The sequence below is a fragment of the Lissotriton helveticus genome, chromosome 6 (assembly GCF_964261635.1).
Source record: "Lissotriton helveticus chromosome 6, aLisHel1.1, whole genome shotgun sequence".
Taxonomy (NCBI): domain Eukaryota; kingdom Metazoa; phylum Chordata; class Amphibia; order Caudata; family Salamandridae; genus Lissotriton; species Lissotriton helveticus.
Window position 1 is genome coordinate 286,179,615 of NC_136067.1, and position 18,819 is coordinate 286,198,433.

Consider the following 18,819-nt stretch of genomic DNA (forward strand, 5'->3'; position numbering starts at 1 on the left):
GCGCTCAGACTTATCAGCAGCCACCCTCCTCTCCCACTTCCCTAGCGCCTTGAGACATCACGGGTGAGTAGCCGCGCTTTACAAAGTGTGATTTCTCTTAAGTTTATTTTAGTACCCCTTGCGATAAACCATCATGTGCTTAATATTGAATGGAGAGCCATTTCACCATATGGGTATGTTTGAGGGTCTAAGTGTTTGTAAAAATGGTTTGCCATTTAGAGTTAGACATTTCAACCACCTGTGGTTGGCAGGTGCTTTGAGGGTAACTCCTGGATTGTATAGAGTATGCGGATGTTGTTATTTTGCTCAGCACTTATGATATCAAGTAAATGACTGATGCACCATATGCGTCTTAAATCTTTGGGAATAAATGTACGGGAATGCATTAGTTCTTCAATGAAAGCTAATGAATTGAATGTTATTTACACTATTGTAACTTTTTTAATCTTTTATATTGAGATTGTAAATATTCAGTTCATGTACTGGCAAGAGTTTCTGTAGTGGTATTGCAATATTTTATGATGAATACATATGGTTTAAAAAACTATAATCTAATAAAAACAAACGAACAAATTACTGAACTTTCGACTAGGACCTTTCTTTGTCCCAACAAGTCCGAGCAGCAACATCCTCTGGTACATGTGTCCAACCACAAAGCGTTTCTTCCGAGCAACAATGTCGCCTGCAAACACTGAATATCAGAAGAAAATAAACTTGAAGAACACAACATGTAATAGTTTATGTCAATAAAATATTTAATAAAATTATCTGTACAAAATATTTTTTAAAGGGTTAATTGAGAGTATTTGGCGATTATTTACTGAACAAATAGTGCTCTATAGTATGCTCACGAAAATATAGTTGCTGTTTACAGTCCATTTACAATTCAATATGTACACTCTATTTAAACAGTAGGAATCTTACACAAAACACATGTACATCATTTACAGAACTGTGTGTGGGGATCACGCGCTTCCCACGAGTGCGTAAAGGTGCAAACTGATGGGCGTGCACATCACCACTCTTGAGCCGCACAGGTTAGTTCTGTGGGAAAGGGCAGGTGAGGCATATTTGCAGTGAAACACTCAGACATTTGCTGCGCTCTTAATACCAATAGTTCAGTGTCCAATTAGAACTGGAAATATTATCTGCTATGTGTTTCCTACGTGAGGGCAAGTGCGTTGTCAGTTGAGTTTCAGTTTTGCTCTTTCAGTTTAAAGAGCATCTGTCCAGCAAGAACTACTGGCTGTAGGTAGCGCAGAGACCGTGGGAACAAGAGGGCATGCTGGGAAAGTAATACTTTTTGTACAAAAGCTCGGTTGGCGGTCAACTTTATGTGCGATGTGGGAACCTCCCAGCGGACATTGCATCTCATGTGAATGAGCTATGCTGAGGTGAAGGTGATGGGGGTTGAAAGTTTCTTTTAAGAAAAAGTTACGTTGTCCTGTGAAGAGACCCGGTTTCTAGCCGCATGGAGAGTTTCAATATCAGAGAAGGTAAAGAACAGTGCAACCATCTAATATAGGCAGGGCAGGCAGGTCGTCTGACAGGAAAAAAGCTATTCTATTCATGGTATAATTCATAAATAAAAACGTGGAATGCCAAAAGTTGTTTCTCATTGTGGAGGTTCACAACATGAATTTGGGTTCTAATTCAGAGCTAAGTGGTAATGGACAAGCCTCCAATTTACAGGGAAAGTGTGAAATCTGGAGGAAATGTTATTCATCTCAGGGTTAATGTGGAGGAAGAAATTGAGTCAGCGGATTTTACTTGGAATTAGCGCTGTCTTCAGAAATCACACGGTTTTCTGTTGCCCTCTCCCTACACTCTAAGCCAGCTCTTTGCATATTGGAGCACTCGTGTCTTTTATTGAGCAGACACAGTGGGTCTCATCCACAAAGGCTTGACTGAGTCACCCGGACTCCAACGTAAAAGCTTTGCAAATGAGGCCTATTGAACACAAATATCTTCCAAAATGCATTAGCTTTCAGCCTGACAGGGATCCCTAGTCTGTGGGCTAAAACGACTGCCTTGTGCCATTTTGAACTCCAATTAACAATGTCATAAATATTGAAATAAGGCACACGTGCAGGGCTTGGTTTCAGTTTTAGACCAACAAATAAGTCAATTATGCCCTTTGTGAAATCTGGTGGCGTATTTTAAGTTATCAGAAAAGTAACTGCACAGAAGAGTACTGCCTGCCACACATAATGCAGGCAGGTACCCAATGCAGGCTGAAGTGCAATCACTTAAAAGGATGCCACAGTGGGTTTGCAGGAATAGGAAAGTCAACACAGGGTGCTGCTGCACTGGGGAAACCTGGTTCGACTTATCACATACACCTACATGGGGCTATGTTACTGGAACTTTGCAAATCCACTTGGCTTTATTTTATGTATAAAATGATAAAGAATGTACCAAAACAAGTTTGCTGCAGTCTATATTACAGACATATGTATGCACCAGAGCGAAAATTGAGAAGCCAGGCTATGGATTCATTTTTAGATAAATATAACACACCCATTGCATGGAAGTCAATTTACATGTGCAAATAAATGTTTAACTAAGGAATCATGGTGCACAAATGACGTTAAAAAATGAGCTATTATTTTTGTGCGTCAAAAAAGGAAAATGTTGTCATAAACACTGCTGGATCTTTTACATTGGAAAAGAGGAGACATTCTATTTTCAGATCATATTATACTAAGGAAACCCGTTTAATATAGTTGCCCTTGTTTTTCGCACCGGTGCAAACATTCTGTGTTATTTTTGTATCAAGCTTAAGGCGCCACTATAACATTCGAGCACATCACAATGTGTGCTTTCTCCACGTATAATCACGGGGCCCAGTCCTGCCAGGCAGATAAAGACAAATGTGGAAAACGTAAAGACTTGTGTTGCACAGAGAGAGGGGCGCGTTGGAGTGCTGAGGGCACGAAGTGAATGAAATACTGCTCTGGCTGCAAAGCACATCTGTTTACGGCCTCTGCTCAATTTTAGCAATCGGGAAACTCTGTGGAAAGGGTCTCCACTCTGAACATCACGGAATAGGAATAAAACCACTCGCAGCACACAAGGCGCAGACCAGGCTGCTGCGGCCTTGTTAATATAGAAGAAATACAGAAGAAACGGTATTAAGTCACGAACCTAAAAACACATACTGAGAGTTTCCGCTGCTTGGAACAGCCTCACAAACAACATAAAAAGACCCTTGCGCGATCTTAATTTGCTAGAGTAAAAGTGACAGGAAAAGTAATGGAAAGTGCGAGAACGCGAGTGACGCAGAAGTGTATCCCATGTCTCACTGTAAACAGGGCGCTCTGTGCTGAAGGCACTGCCAGGGGAAGGCCTCTGATGGAGCGGAGTGAACTCTGCACTTCACTGTGCTGCCCTCTAGTGGCAAACACTCACTGCAACGTTTTTTCTCTCACACTCCTGCTGGAGGTATGTTTAATTCTTACATTCAGCAAGGGCGCGCTCCGAAGAGCATCACGTATAAGGGGGTGACCCAGTGCCCCTCAGAACCTGGGTGTACAAGAATGTGGGAAAAAGTTGGTTCTGTCGGGCGACAGAACCAACTTTTTTACGCACTCCCAAGAGCAACATATCGATTGAATTCACGTTGTGCTTATTGTCAGTCAGTCTGTCAAGAAAACTTTATTATCGGCCTTACGGCCATAAAAGCTTATTAAATGCCGTTATGTGTGGAGCATTTTTGCATAAATGGCGTATTGCATAATAATGTCAGTTTCGAGGTATTTTCACATGTTATGGTTTTACGCAGACACCAGTTTTCTTTTTGACCGGCATTTGCAGATTCGACCTAATGTGGCAGCTTTTGTAAAGGCACATTTGTCGATTTAGCAGAATCTTAATAAAAATTGACATTGCTGAGAGTGAATTCCCGCAGACTGTGCACTCTTCTCGCTTGTTCATAGCAGCAAAGATTGGCACCGAAGAGATCGGATGATCCTCACTGAATCAGCGAGGTTAGGACGAGAGAGACTTTTCGGTTATAGAGGAGGTCACGGCACGGTTAGCTGTATCAGTCCCTACCAAAGTAAGGGCGAACTCAATTGAAGAGGGAATGCGGAGACAAAATGGCTGACCACAAATGAAGCAGCTGGTGGTGGCCGGAAGCAGCGAATACAGGACATCTTCGATCTTAGCATGTGATTGTGAGAGCCTGGCTGGGTGAGTTGTTTTGTAACCTCTCCACACCCATAGTATTGGCAACCTTTACTGAAGAAGTACAGGAGGGGCACAAAGAGGTGGTCCACTCCTAAAGCCGCTGAGGGTGGTATTGAATTAGTGACTGTAGAGCCAATGTAAAGTCAGTGTGTCCATAGAGGGTGGCACATCTTGGCTGAGCTCTTTCACAACCTCTCCACGCCTAAATTAGAGGTGACCTCTGGTAAAATACTATTGGTAGTCACACAATGGGTGACCACTGCTGAAGCCGTCGAGAGTGGCACCAACAGGCGGTTTTTGGATGACCTCCTTGGAAGTAGTAAATAACTGAACTGCGCTGAACTCCGGAGACTTACAAAAAAGTGGATGTAACAAGTTCTTTGGAGCAGGATGAAGACACAGATTGGCGATTTCATAAAGGCACCTCTATGAAAGCAGGAAGGAAATATAGATTCCATGACCTCTACTTAAGCAATGAGCAGTAACTTTTTGGAATAATCCCTCATGACTTCTTGGGTGATTGTTGTGTAAGCTATGAAAAAACATGGCTAACCGTTGTGACAAATGTTAACAAAAGCAGTGGAAGCAGGGCTGGAAGACATGGTGGTGTGAGCTCTTGTGGGACAAATTTGTCTGCTGTGGAACAGTCAAGAGGCCGAAGTAGTGAAGACAGATTAAGGATCTTATGTGAACTCTGATCAGGGTGAGGAAAAAACCTCTAAATCATGTGTCGTTGGATGGCCCATATGGAAAAGAATCGGAACAAGATGGAGTCACGAGCAGGTGGATTAACCCATTTGGAAACCGAAGGAGACACAGTAGAGAGTTATTTGATTTCCACTTTAAAACATCTGAAAAGCGAGGATTGGGTGGTTTGAAGCTAAAGTACTTTCTGCCTAAGTAAATAAGAAGGAAACTAGGTGATAAAATATTTGCAATTTCAGGGAAAACACAACAGAAGAAGGCTGGGCGGGAAACATCTGGTTGCCTCCAAAGAGGAAGAAGCCAAGAGAGTTTGTGCAAGTCTTTTGTAACTGTGATTTCACACTATACAGAGCGTAAACTGTAACTATTAAAGATGGAATGGTGAACACGTGAACACATTTTTTCTGTGAGTAAGCATGTCTTACTCTTATCCATGATTAAGTCCCATTTAAGCCTGTAGTAAGCCACAACTGCTCGCATAAAATACTTTGTGAATAAGGCCTCAGTATTCAGGTGTAATTCACACCTAAGACAGGACTAAAACACAACTACTCATAGAAAAACCTTTGTGAATTGGGCAGTAGAGAGCACTTTCTTGACTTGTGTGGAAGAAGTGATGTCAGACACCAGCTGCTGCACCCTGGTTGACCTCCTTTTAACCAGCCAGTGTAGACAGGGTGGAGCCCTCAGTTGGAGAAGGGAAGAGCATGTCTGGATGGGGGGAAAATACAGAACCTTGGGTTCTTGTGAACCCCTTTGCAGCACTGGGTCATAGAGTGGTCATTTCTGGCACAGGTTATAACAGATGTGAAGGTGTGACTCCACAGAGTGGTGGCCTGTTTGCTGACCCCCCTTATGCTCGTGGAAGACCTCTGTATGTCTCTACCTCAGGACGCACCACGTAATTGACTGGCTTCGTTTCTGCGCTCAGATTGCTAGATTTTACTGAAAGCATCATTTAAAATGAAAAAAAGAAACGTTTGGGAAAGCCTCATAAGTTCCACATCTGTGCAGCTCTGTAATGTGTCACTCGCCTCAAAATATCCACAGTGCTAACATTTTCCACCACTTGCCTGCAGTCGTTTCTTTTTTACATTTATGTCACACATTTCAAAATAACTACTTGACCTAGTCTGAAGATGGTGATATAATGTATGACCAGCAGCTGCACCGCATTTCCTAGGTAATTTACACTTCAGTCCAATCTGACAATTCGAGATGTAATAAAACTGCTTGTATCTTGAGAGGTACTGAAACAAAAACAATAAATACTGTGTTCCTTGATTCGTGGTCTGTGTGCAAACTTGTGTTTCGAAAGGCACATTACATTTGGTTAAAGTTTGCAATTGACACAACATTTAAAACAAGCATGAATGCAGCGTCTATGTGTATGTGTGTGCTCACTTTATTACGTGGTGTATTTGTTGGGATGTAGTATGTATGTTGCGGCTTTATGTACGTTTCAGTGTTACGTTTGTTTGGGCTTTGTATGTCTGGTCCCTATGGTAAGGTATGGAGACTGTGTGCAATGGGTCTTTTGTATATTAGTACATGTTATGTTTGTGTTGTGGCCTGGTGTGGATTTGTGTGCTACACTTTTTGTGTGATTTAATATTTGGTGAGGAGGATATAGGTCTATGCATGCATGTGGGGTGTTTGTGTTTGGTGTGTTACAGTTTGGTGTGTGCTAAGTCTTCATGTTTATTGAGGCTTGGCATGTGTGTTGGGGGTTGGAGTCTGGTGGACTTTAACATACATTTCAATGTGCTGTGATTTGGTGTGTTTGCTGAAGCTTACTGTGCATTGCAGCTTAGTGTGTGTGTTTTACATATATGTTATAGTTTGCAGCATTCATCTGTTAATCGAGGAGCAACTAGAAGATGGAACGAGGGAGGTGTGTACCAGGTTATGCTGGGTAGTGCGTTTAGGGTGCTTTTGGTATGAGCTTTGTGAAGGAATTGGGCTTGTGAGTCCAGTTTGTGTTTGGCCCGTGCAGGACAGTGTACAATGTTGGCGGTAGCTGCATAACTGTACCAAGTTTTGTGATTTTACATGGGTGAATTGTGCTGGCAATTATTGCTTGAATGTATTGTAGGATTATGGAATGGTATGAGTATTGTCTGTGGGTAATGGGTGGTGGTGTTTATTTGTATAGATATTGTGTGGGTAAGGGGTCATTTTGTGTTTTTGGGAAATGGATGGTGTCAGAAAGGTTCACTGGGGAGTTTGCCTTGATTTTGGGCCTGTGTTGTTTGTGTATTAAGAATGGATTTTATTATTGTGGTCAAAATTTGCTAGGTAGGAAAGTAACTCTTCAAACACTGACCCAAGCCACGAAATCTAACTCATTAATCACCACAATTCAATGAGTCTGTGAGAAAAGCCGCAGGTTATTGCATGCCTTCAGAAGAACCGCTGCCAGGTGTTCCTGCGTCACAAGCAGGTGGCATTCCTCTTCTGACAGAATGCCTCAGTCTCTCCACACGGGCCAGTCACATTCATGGTTAAGTTGGCCAAGAGCAATGAATCCATGGGCTTGACCCGTGTTGGTGTCTGACCTCAGCTGACCTTTTAGTGTAAAAGGCAGCGGGGATATGAGACTGATCTGTAGCACAGTCACAGTCTTTAGTAAGCGCCTGCTACCTGCAGCCACAGGTCTCCACCACCATGTCCTCGTACTGCTTATACACCACATTGTTGCCAGAGTCTATGTACAGGATGCTGATCGGACTGAGTTTCGAGGGCACACAACAGCTGGGTGGTGTGGACTCCGGGTCCATGGAGTTCATCAGGGTCTGTATGATGGCATGATTGGTGGGCTCTAGGTGGGACCTCAGCGGGAAGTCACAGACCCCCTCGCAGTGGTGCGCCTCGTAATCCAGGGGGGCGATTATCCAGTCATCCCAGCCCAGCTCCTTGAAGTTGACATGCAGGGGCTTCCTGCTGCACCGAGTCCTAGCCCTCTTGCCCTGTCCTTTGCCGCCTCCCCCAGATCGAGCAGTAAGGGCTGTCCTCCTCCTGCGACGGTGCTTTATTGGTGATTCCTGTCCCCTGAACACCGGCTCTGAAGCCTTGTTGCTTCCCATGTATCTGAGTTTATCCCGGATCTCCTTGAAGAGGTTTTCTTTTTTTCTGGAGTGCGAGGAGGCCACCAGAAGAGCCTCCTGGTGTGGGGGTCTTTCCTGTCGTCCAAAGCCCCACTGTGCTGGTGACAGGGCTTGCTCGGGAGCGCCCCCCATCATTCTGAGTGTGAGGCACACGGTCGCCCCAGCCCCCCGCTCCCTCACGGCCTCCCAAACATCAAACACCTCCCACTGCTCGAGTGTAGAGTCCAAGGGGTCCGCGGCCCTGGAGTCCAGCAGCTGTGGCTCCTCCTGGGCACCAGGGCAGGTGTAGAGCAGTAGGCGTAGGGGCCTGCCTTCTAGGGACGCCCATGAATCCAGGCCTGCAGGGCTCTTCCACAAGACCCTTAGCTCAGCTGCCACCACGTGATCCATCTCTGGGAGGCTGGAGATGTCAAACAGGTACCTCTGTTCCAAAGAAGCCTCTGGCGTGGGGTCATCTAGAAGAGATAAAGAAAAGGCAGGTGAGGCTGAGGAGGTAAATGCTCGCATGCTAACATCTGCTCACACACAATAAAGGGCTTGCGGCAGAAATATGGAGGATATTATGGAAGAGAAAACGAAAAAAATAGCTGCAGAGCAACATTTTTGGCTACATGAGGGGTAGACTCCTGCCTTGCAGGAAAAGAAAGAGTTTAGAGATATTTAAATGTTTGGCTCAGCAAGAAGGGCAGTAATGACTATATAAGATTCAGCAATATCGGGGGTTTTGGGCTCAAGAAAAAACATGAAGCTCATAGGCCGAGTAAAAAAGTTGATAAATATAGACATTTTTGGCTAAACAAGCGGCGCCTCATGCCCTTTTTATTTTTATTTTATTTAAAGATTTTATATAGCGCTGGCTAGACCCGGAGGTATCAGAGCGCTTTACATGAGAATCAACAATGTAACATAAAAAGTTCAACAATTACACAATAAATCCCAAAAAATAGGCAATACAATTAGGAGAGGAGAGAAAGGAGAGAGAAAAGTAGTGGAGGGGGCAGGGGAGGTGAGAAAGGGAGGAAAAGGGAAGAGACAATACAGAGAGATGGATAGAAGTCTGTCTAAAGACCGACTGGGTAGGTGAAGACCAGGAGGGAATCCACGGCCCATCTCACCAATAGCTAACCCAGGTAGCTCCATCGGGCATCAGACAAAAAAGTTCAGTCTCAGTACATTGAGAGAGGGGAGAAGGAGAGACATAAATAGAGGGAGGATGCGGGAGGAGACAACAGGAGGGACGAAAGGAAGTGAAACAATGTGGTTTAACAGTATAACAAAAAAAGATCAACAATTACACAATACATCAAACAATCAGCAATACATTGGAAGAGGAGAGGAAGGAGAGAGGAAAGAAGTGGGGGGTAGGTGAGGTGAGAACGTGAGGGTAAGGGAAGAGACAACCGTAGAGACGAGAAGAAGTCTGTCTAAAGACCGACTGGGTAGGTGACGACCAAGGAGGGAATCCACTGTCCATCTCCCCTATAGCTAAACCAGGTAGCTCCATCGGGCATCAGACAAAGAAGTTCGGTCTCAGGTGTCTGGGGAAGAGGTTCGCAGAAAAACAGGATGGGAGGGAGATACGGCAGAAAGACGAAGGAAAGTCTGCCCAAAGACCGGCTGGGTAGGTGACGGTCGAGGGGGAAGTCCCAAAACCCATCTCCTCTATAGCTATCAGGTAGCTCCACCGGGCTTTGGCCAAATAGCTAGGTCTCAATGGGACACATTTAAATAATATGGGGGGCAAAATAAATGGAGCATAGAGGGGAGGGAACTGGGCAGGTGAGAAAGGGAGGATAGGGGAGGAGACAACAAGGAGAGACGAAAAGAAAATGCCCTGTTGGCAATGTATGCTGTAATGCAGTAGCTTGTGTAGAAGCCTGCTTGAAGTGAACCCCGTTGCTTATCATACATTTATGATGGTGTTTTTCCTTTGTTTTCATTTTCTTCCAATGTGGATGAAAAAAAAACAGCCAGTTCATAGGTAATAAAAAGCACAGCATATGTACTGGAGGAGGGGATGTTCTGGTAGACGACCATACCCAGAGGACAGTGAATCAGCCTTAAACAATTGACCAGATGAAAGAACAAACAATATTGAACAATAAAATGAATATATGAGAACTGCTAACTTAATAGGAAGGCTTCCTAGGGACACCAAGAGACTGGGTTGCATTGCATTGTTATTATTATAAAGTCTTATATTGTGCATAGCTACCCAAAAGAGTTTCGCTGCGCTAGACAGAGGTAGGTTAACTAGCCAGAAGGGGCAGATAAAAGTCAGAACAGCCAGGTTTTGAGGTTTTTAAGAAAAAGGGTCAAAGATTGGCAACTTCTAAGTAAATCAGACATCTTGTTCCAGAGCTTCGGGCCCAAGTAGGAAAATGACCACCACAGCCCCTCCACAAAATGTTCTCTCCAGTTAAAATAATCAAGGCGACAGTGGATAGATGCCACTGACGTCCTGCGCTGAAGATGGCACTGTAAGAAATGGCAAGTTGCTGCTGGAAATTGCGTTTGCTTCCACATGCATGGAAAGGCAGCCGATTTTCAACGCAAAGCTTTCTCATTCAAATATAAAAGTGTATTTATAGATAGACAGACAGACAAGCAGGCAGGCAGAATTATTTACTGGACTTCAGAGAATCATTTTTCAGATTGGTACGTGTTAAAGCAAGTAGGGCGGCAGCTCTAGCGTTGAAAAACACTTGAGTGTGAATATGTTTGGCCACTGTAATTTCATAAAATACAGTGGTCTGTGAACCTATATTTCACAGTTCCTGGTGACATATGGAAATTAGCTCCATAAAATATGGATTTCGTCATCTAATTACAGTCCCAGACCTCTTTGGCATGAAAGCCCAAAATGTGTGGTGGGGTTTTCTAAATTATGCTGAACAAAATTATGTGGATAGGTTGTATGAATTATGTGGCAAAAAATGCTAATTATGTAGCACATTCTCTGGCAACATTACATTCATCCATTTGAGCTAGAAACATCTCTGTGACAATTACCAATTTTGAGGCAATTATGGTACATCCATAAACAAGAAGTAAACGCTGCAACCACAGAATCTCATAAATCCACTGGTTCTCACCTCTGCCCATTGTATTATTAACAATTTATTCATGAAAGCTATCCAAGTCATATGGTCCGATATTGCCATGGAGGGTATATGATTGCATCATGAACCACAAGGCCGAAGGCAGTGGTTTGTAAATGTCAGTAGCACTCCAAAACCAGGTCCGGACTGGGAACCAAAACTGGCCCTGGCAAAAAGCTTGGCCGGCCCCCGTGGGAGCGGCCAAGCTATTTGCGAGGCCGGTTTCGGACGATTTTGTTACAGAGGCAGATTTTGCAGCTATGCTGCAAAAAGGCCCTGTAACAAAAACCGCCCCCAGGGTCCCAAAATCGGCCCCCACCGTGGCGGCCCACCGGGGAAACACCCGGTGCCCGGTCCGGCCAGTCCGGCCCTGTCCAAGACGGCCAAACAGGACAATACTATGGATACTATGTGTTGTCTCTTTTTTATATTACTTATTTTGGGGTAGCTAGCTTTAAGCTGCTATTTTTCTTCAAAGTGCAGCTAACAATGGGCACCGACCTTATTTAAAATGTTTAGGTTGTATTTAATCGTTATATATCCTCTGGCTATATAGCACCTGGCATTACTACTGTTGGGCTAGTGAAAGACAACATCGCCCGGATTATAGTGTACAGAGGCAGTGAACATGCTGTGTAGATTGGAATGATTATCATAACGCAAACTGAATAGTTCTCCTAGGACACTTTTTAAGGCATGGGCAAAGTGGGCTGTGGCCCAGGGCCCTAGCCTTTCAAGGGCCCCGTCCTTTCTGGGGCCCCCTGACGCAGCCAGCTCTATTCTGCAGATTCTCTTGCCCTGATTACCTTATATAATTGTTAAACATATTGTTTTAAATAACGTTTTCCTTTAATTTATGTTTAATGTGGGTGAGAGTCTATTAGAGAGATTTTACAGATAAATGTTATGTTTATCTTTCATACAGCATTGATAAAAATACGTTTTTTAAAAGCAAAACAGGAGAGTGTCACAGATATTATTTACAGTAATAGTGAGCTGCTGCTGTGTTACAAAATTGAAAAAACACATCACTATGCCAGACTATTAGAGGCACCAACTTTACAATTTGGACCAGTGTGCCTGGGCACTGTCAGTGACCTCGCCAAAGCAGGCGTGAGAGTTGAAATTGGAACATAAATTCAAAGCTGTTCCGAACAGGGTCCCCCGAAATATGTTTGGACCAGGGCCCTCAAAATCCTGAAGATGTCCCTGGTTCTCCTCGGGTTTATACACACGGGTACTTCTAGCTCGCGTATAATATTTAGGAGTACAAGTTATGCGGTGTTTGCTTAAGTAAACAAAAACGGCATGTTTGTTTTTGCCGCCAGTGACAAGAAGGCCGCCTTGTACCACAGCGCACAGTTCGCCCTCTTCGCGCCGAGCCCCGTGCAGGTGGGCGCGGTGCCAAGGCACCGTGTAAGAGGGTCTACCCCCTCGCCCCTGCCCTCTGGACGCCTCCCGTGCACCGCGCCTTCGAGCCGCCGAGGACGGCGGAAGAAAGCGCAAGCGAATTGTACTTTTTTTTTTATCTGAACCTTGACTCTGAAACCCAAAACGACCAACTCGCTACAAGTTAGCAACATGCATCGCCTGTTACAGCTGCAGGTGATATATTTAGTTTGGCGCGGGTGGGGCTGCATTCTGCAGAGCGGGGCTGAGAGATAAGGAGACCCCTTTGAAGACATCATATGGTTCTCGTTTGGGAGCTGGACGGCGTTCAGGAGCCCTGCGCGGCCGGCGGCACGGTGGGAACCGGATCGGCTCTTCACCGCATACTACCTGCAGGGCCCTGGGCACGTAGAGAATAGATGGGGGTGAGGGGGGAGGTAGTGTGGGAGCCGGCCCAGCTCTGCCACCACACAGTGAATGCACGCGCCGGTGGGAGGTGGCACACCGACCCACACTCCCTACCTGGATAAGATTGTTGGTTCAGGTCTGTTACCACACACAGGCCGCTGCAGGGAAAGCTGGTCTGACTATGTCCCCCCCCACATTCGATACCTGCGCGGGAAGGGCTCCCTGCATTATATTTGTACCTGCTTTGTGCCTGTGTAAAGACACCACACGGCCGGCAGAGCCGCGCACACGAAATGACAAACATTTTTTTTGTACCCTTTGAGCAGTGTCCAGGCCATACAGCATCCAACCCAGATCACCTGCTCCCTGGCCCCCCACAAAGTGCCAGCGCTGCCAAGCAGAGCAGGGGCTGCGCCCCTCGGTGGCCGGTCCACTACCAGCCCGCTTCAGATGAAGCTCGCAGCTCACCGATATTACATGCCTTGTTATCTTTGGCTCGCCTCGGCTGCCACATTCGTTTGGTGGTTTTCACGTTGGCATGCCCTTGTAATATGTTTGGCAGAACTCCGGTTAATGATCTTGCAGCCCCTTCAGTCATATTTTGACATCTAAGTGATGTTTTTAATATTTTGGCTTCCTCTTTAGCAACATTTGGCTATGCTCCCATGTAATGCTTTATACGGACTATACAACGCTGTCGTTTATAACACGTTTGATTTCCCGCTATGTACTATTTTGCTTTTTCCAGTGTCACTTTTTCTCATTGTCCAATGTAATATTCTATCATAAATGGCATTTCGCCTGTGTAATAATATGACACTCCGTGTCATTTTTTTTTATTGCTGTACGGCTATCTCGTACTCGTTTACATTAACCAATGTATTACATTGGAAGCTCCAGGTCTAATATTTTGACAGCCTCCTACGTCACACGCTCGCATTTCCAAGGATAACATTTTATTATCCACCTGTGCAGCATTTTCCATCTCCATATGAACCTTATAATTTCCCTGTGCGCAATAATATTTCATATTGGATACCACTCATTATTTCTGATCCTGCTCAACATCATGTTAGCATCCACTGTGTAATAACATTGGCCACTCCTGCGTAACGTGATGACAACACAGGGCCCGTCGTCACCTCGCAGTGCGACGTCGACGCCGCGCAAAGCACCACGGGTGCATGTGCAGGTGTCAGGCGCTGTCGTCAACAAGTTAGTTGTACAATAGCAGACGGTGGGGTCTCGGCTCCGATATCGAGTGGAGGGGGTAGCTTTTTGTAAACATTGCTGTATATTTGAGGCTGCCTCGCATGGGCCGAGTACACACGAGTTTGCTGTGAGACGCTTTAGGCCTAGTGAGGTGCGCTGCTGGCGGGGGCACCGCTGCCAGGCGCAGGCTTGGCAAGGAGCGGTGCCGGTCCCTGGGGAGCGCCGCAAACCTCCGCCGGCTGCAGGTTTGACCCCAGAGCGACGCCGTGAAGCGCGGCCGGGAACCGCCAGCCAGCACACACAGGCCCGAGCCTGGACCACTCCTGGGTGCACAGTGACGCGGAGCGCCCGGGGGTTCTGAAAATGGCCAGCTGGGTCGTGACATTTTTGATGCCACAGTTCTTTTTGTTTTTTTTATAAAATAGCTACCCTTTCTGGGGAATTGAATATAAGCCGCTAAGCTAAAGGCCAGATAAAGGTCAAATGGCTTCAGTTGTGCTAATATAATTAAGGTCCAGTTGTTGCCTCCCCATTTTGTGGAAAATGTTTTAAATATGTGGTCAAGGTGCAGCTGGCCATTGAAGTGGGCAACCGTCTCTGAATGATTTAGTGGCGCGTCATAATCTCCCAGGCTACTTTCCTCTCCTGTTTGGAGCTAGACAGACACCCGCTATCCCACTGCACTGTCAGACGCTCCTCCTCCAGGGGCAGAGAAAGGTAAACCTCGGATTCGGTGTCTGCGGCACCACTCCTGCCCAGGGCGGGATGCCCTGAGGGTCCAATCGGAAGATCACAATCGAAGCTGCGCCGCACTTCCGCCCCACAGGCTGGAAAACTGCCGGGTGGTGGGGTTTGGGGGCGGGGAGCAAGCGGGTGCCGAGTTCTGTTTCTGAGCCACTTTCCGTGCATTCAGGGGTAGCCTGCTTGACCCACTGACCCTGCTCTCAGAAGCATTAAAACATCACACATGTAGACACACAGCTGGCACTGGGGTTGTCTCTTTAGGGATATAGGGGTCAGTGTCTTCTCCGAACATGTACAAGCGTTACTTTCCCCAGGAAATGCAAAACCGGTTTATAATTATATTTTCCATTAACATGTTTTTCTTTTAACTAAAATGGTAGAAAACGTGACTAAAACCTAAGTAGATCACAAAGGGTGCCTTGCACAAGTGATGCATTCGCTATACTAAACGAGGCATTTCAAAGTGTCTGCTGCACTAGCCTGCCACTGTGTGCCGACGGAAGCCTACTCCATTAAAAAGCTCCTCTATGCAGGTTGATGTCTACTGCACTGACCACACGCTGTGTGCATGCCCGTGCCTGCTGCACAACCACAGTGCGCATGCAGGTGCCTGCTGCACTGCCACTGTGCGCATGCAGGTGCCTGCTGCACTAGCCTGCCGCTGTGCGCATACAGGTGCCATCTGCACTACCACTGTGCGCATGCTGGTGTCTGCTGCACAACCGCTGTGTTCATGCAGGTGTCTGCTGCACTACCACTGTACGCATGCTGGGGTCTGATGCACTGACCACACGCTGTGTGCATGCAGATGCCTGCCGCACAAGCATAACCCTGAATGTGTGGGTTACATAACAAACCACTGTGTGCAAGGCTGCAAGCATTCGTCTTTCCATTAGCATGTCACTTTGTGTAGCAACATCAGCATGTCACAGGACACCTTTCGTCCCCCCAACTTCGCACACTTGTGCAGGCAGGTGCCTGCTGCCCCTATTTTCCACTGCGCAGGCAGGTGTCTACATTGCTAGCCTGCCACTGTACGCAAGCAGGTGTCCCCGACCCCACCATGCACCAAGTGACAGCTATGTAACGCGCACGTGCAACCAGCAGGTGTCTCCCCTCAGGTCTGCATAGAGTAACAGGTGCCAACTCTCTTCGGGGTCACCGTAAAGAAAGAGGAGTCTGTCTCCCTCACGCACACTCCTTGGGGCGCCAATCCTGCACACACTCTCCGAGACCCGCTACAGCCAGTGGTGCCTGGTCCGTCCTCTCAGCCGTGCCCTGTAGCCCCAGTGACTGTCCCCAGTGTCGCTTCTAAGTGCACTTACTTACGTGTGTACTCACAACGCGCAAACTTTATGCAAACATATGCCTGCTCCCACAGCGCCCTCTCCCTGTTCCGTCACGTGCTTGCTCCCTCAAATGTCAGGCCCTATGCCTGTGCTGCCAGGTGCCTGCATCCCTTCGTCCCACACCTGGGCCAGCAGGAGACCTCGCCCGCCCTGTGCCACCCCAGCAGGTGATTGGAGCCCCCGTGCCCCGTCCACTGACCCCAGTTCAGTGCATTTTGCTTTAACGGTGAACGGGCACCTGCTACCCTAGATGTGCTTTCGTGTGACCCCTCAGTGTGCAGGCAAGTGAGTGTTGCACTGCTGCTCCGCTCGTGTGGAGTAGGAAAACTCCTCCCCGGTGACCACCAGTGTGCAGTCAGGTGTGTCCACCGCTAGTGCCCCTGCGTGAGCAGTCAGGTGCCTGCACTGCCAGTGCCCCCTTCATGTGTACCTGAATCTCCAGTGTTCCGTCCATGAGCAGTCAGGTGCTTGCGCCATGTTGTCCCCTTTCAGTACGGGCAGGTGCCTCCTCCTCCCCAAAGTCCCCCTCAAGCCTGTCAAATGTCTGGTCTTCGTGATCTCACTCCAGTGCGGGCAGTAGCCCCCCCCCCCCCATAGTCCCCTCCATGTGCAAGCAGGTGTCTGCTCTTTGTTGCCACCACACCTGTCAGGCAGGTGCCTGCTCTCTTGTCCCCACACCTGTGCTGGCAGGTGCCTGCTCTCTGTTTCCACCACACCTGTGCAGGCAGGTGCCTCCTGTCTGGTTCCCACACCTGTGCAGGCAGGTGCCTGCTCTCTTGTCCCCGCCCCTTTGCAGGCAGGTCCCTGCTCTCTTGTCCCCACACCTGTGCAGGCAGGTCCCTGCTCTCTTGTCCCCACACCTGTGCAGGCAGGTGCCTGCTCTCTGCTTCCACCCACCACACCTGTGCAGGCAGGTCCCTTCTCTCTTGTCCCCACACCTGTGCAGGCAGGTGCCTGCTCCATCCTTCCGACTCACCTCTGCCCTGGTCCACGAAGCTGGTGACGGTGTTGGCCCTGCTCCTGAGCCTGGCCGTGCTGTGGTTGTGCGCCTCCCCCGCGGACAGGCTCCTGTAGAGAGACAGCATGTACTCGTGAGGCACCACCGCGCCCTTGCGCGCCGGCGCGCTGCGCTCCTCGGAGCCCCTGCCGGGCGCGGCCAGCACCGCCGCAGCCGCCCGGGGGCTCTCGCTGGCCCATAGGCAGGCGCCCAGCACTCCCAGGCACAGCGCGGCCGCTTTCCTCAGGTCCATTGTATCCGCAGGGCTCTCTGCCGGGGAATGAGAGCAGGCACGGGGCTCCGGTGGCTTTGGGAACTCCCCCGCTGAAGCCGACCCGCAGCGCCCCCTGGCGGCGATGGAGAGTGGGCGCTAGCCGGAACGGACAGACGCAGCACCTTCGGCGGCAGACACCTCAAAAATGAGGGCAGCGGGGCTGGGAGCCGGCCTGAGCCCATGGCCTCCGCGCAGGGCTTACAACATGCTGTGCGAGCCAAGCAGGCGGAGGGAGGGAGGGGGCAGGGCTAATTAATAACATCTCCAAATGATCCTGGGAATGCATGACACAGACTTTTCAGGAAGGAGGGTAATGCTGTTCAGAGTTAGACCAAACGCATGCCAAAAAAGCCCTTTTTACGTAGGTACTCCTAGCAGACACCAGCCCCGCTCTCCAAGCATTTAATTTCGCATCCATAATTTTTATGAGGCTGCGAGCGCGCATTAATAATCCGGTGAGAGACAGTGCACATTTAATGATGCGTTTGATAAATATAGTTGGAGTCTGCACACTACGAACGCGACCTTTCCCGAGTGCCGCCCCGCTGTAATTATTGCCGTTGTTGCCCCATCTCTGGGAGGGGGAGATAAGAACTTGGAAAATGATTTTCAAGGTACCCTCCGACATTTCCTCTGTCACTCAGGGAAACCATCCCCGATTACATGGTCCCAGACTTCGAACTATTCCAATTATTTTGATGGAATGTCAACGTAAAATGCCGGCCCCGAAAAAAAACGTGTGAACCGGACAGGGACGCCGGAGGGGGCGCAACTTCGGTCGTGTCTCTTTTTGTCAATGTTTTACCATTACCAGGAGCAGAGGTATTGTTAGCGAGATTTATAAACTAAGGAAGCCGGGATGATTGATGGTAGTCGATCATTTTTAACTCTTTATTCTGTAGGAGGACATACGCGTGTCCACCTTACATTACTCATACCTTGGTTGAATAGAGCAACACGGCCACCCTCAAGAGTATGTTGTTCTTTTCCATTTTATATTTGATGACGCAGATCTCTTTCGAATTCCATTATAATTTTTTTATATATGACAACGACGTGCTCATTCACCTTCCTTTATTTTTCTCTTTATTGTTTATAACCAGAATCATTTCAATGCTTTTTATCTTTCGTATGTAAAGACATACAGCGTTTATAAAGTCCTCTTTCAGCCGCAAGTATGCTTAGCTGTATTGTCTATGACGTCATTAACTATTAGTCTTATTTTATATGACGACCTAGCCTACTTCAACTTCCATTGTTCCCAGCTGTAATGCTAATGAAAACAGTTCATTTTCACTTTCTGTTCTTTTTCTATCGTATGTGCTGGCCTGGTCCTCTTTGG

General features: G+C 47.4%; 1 protein-coding gene across 1 annotated transcript; it reads right to left on the reverse strand.

Moving 5' to 3' along the window:
• Positions 1-747: 747 nt before the first annotated feature.
• Positions 748-17,456, reverse strand: GDF7 (growth differentiation factor 7). Its single transcript, XM_078647731.1, has 2 exons — positions 17,183-17,456; positions 748-8,458 (listed from the first exon to the last, which is right to left on the reverse strand). The coding sequence occupies exons 1-2, from the start codon at positions 17,454-17,456 to the stop codon at positions 7,536-7,538; spliced, it is 1,197 nt and encodes a 398-aa protein (XP_078503857.1). The 3' UTR covers positions 748-7,535.
• Between the last annotated feature and the right edge of the window lie 1,363 nt (positions 17,457-18,819).

Excerpts from the sequence above, each read along its gene's own strand:
- GDF7 (XM_078647731.1), bottom strand. The coding sequence starts at position 17,456 with ATGGACCTGAGGAAAGCGGCCGCGCTGTGCCTGGGAGTGCTGGGCGCC. Across the intron at positions 8,459-17,182 it reads CTTCGTGGACCAGGGCAGAG|ATGACCCCACGCCAGAGGCT; the intron begins GTGAGTCGGAAG and ends TATCTCTTCTAG.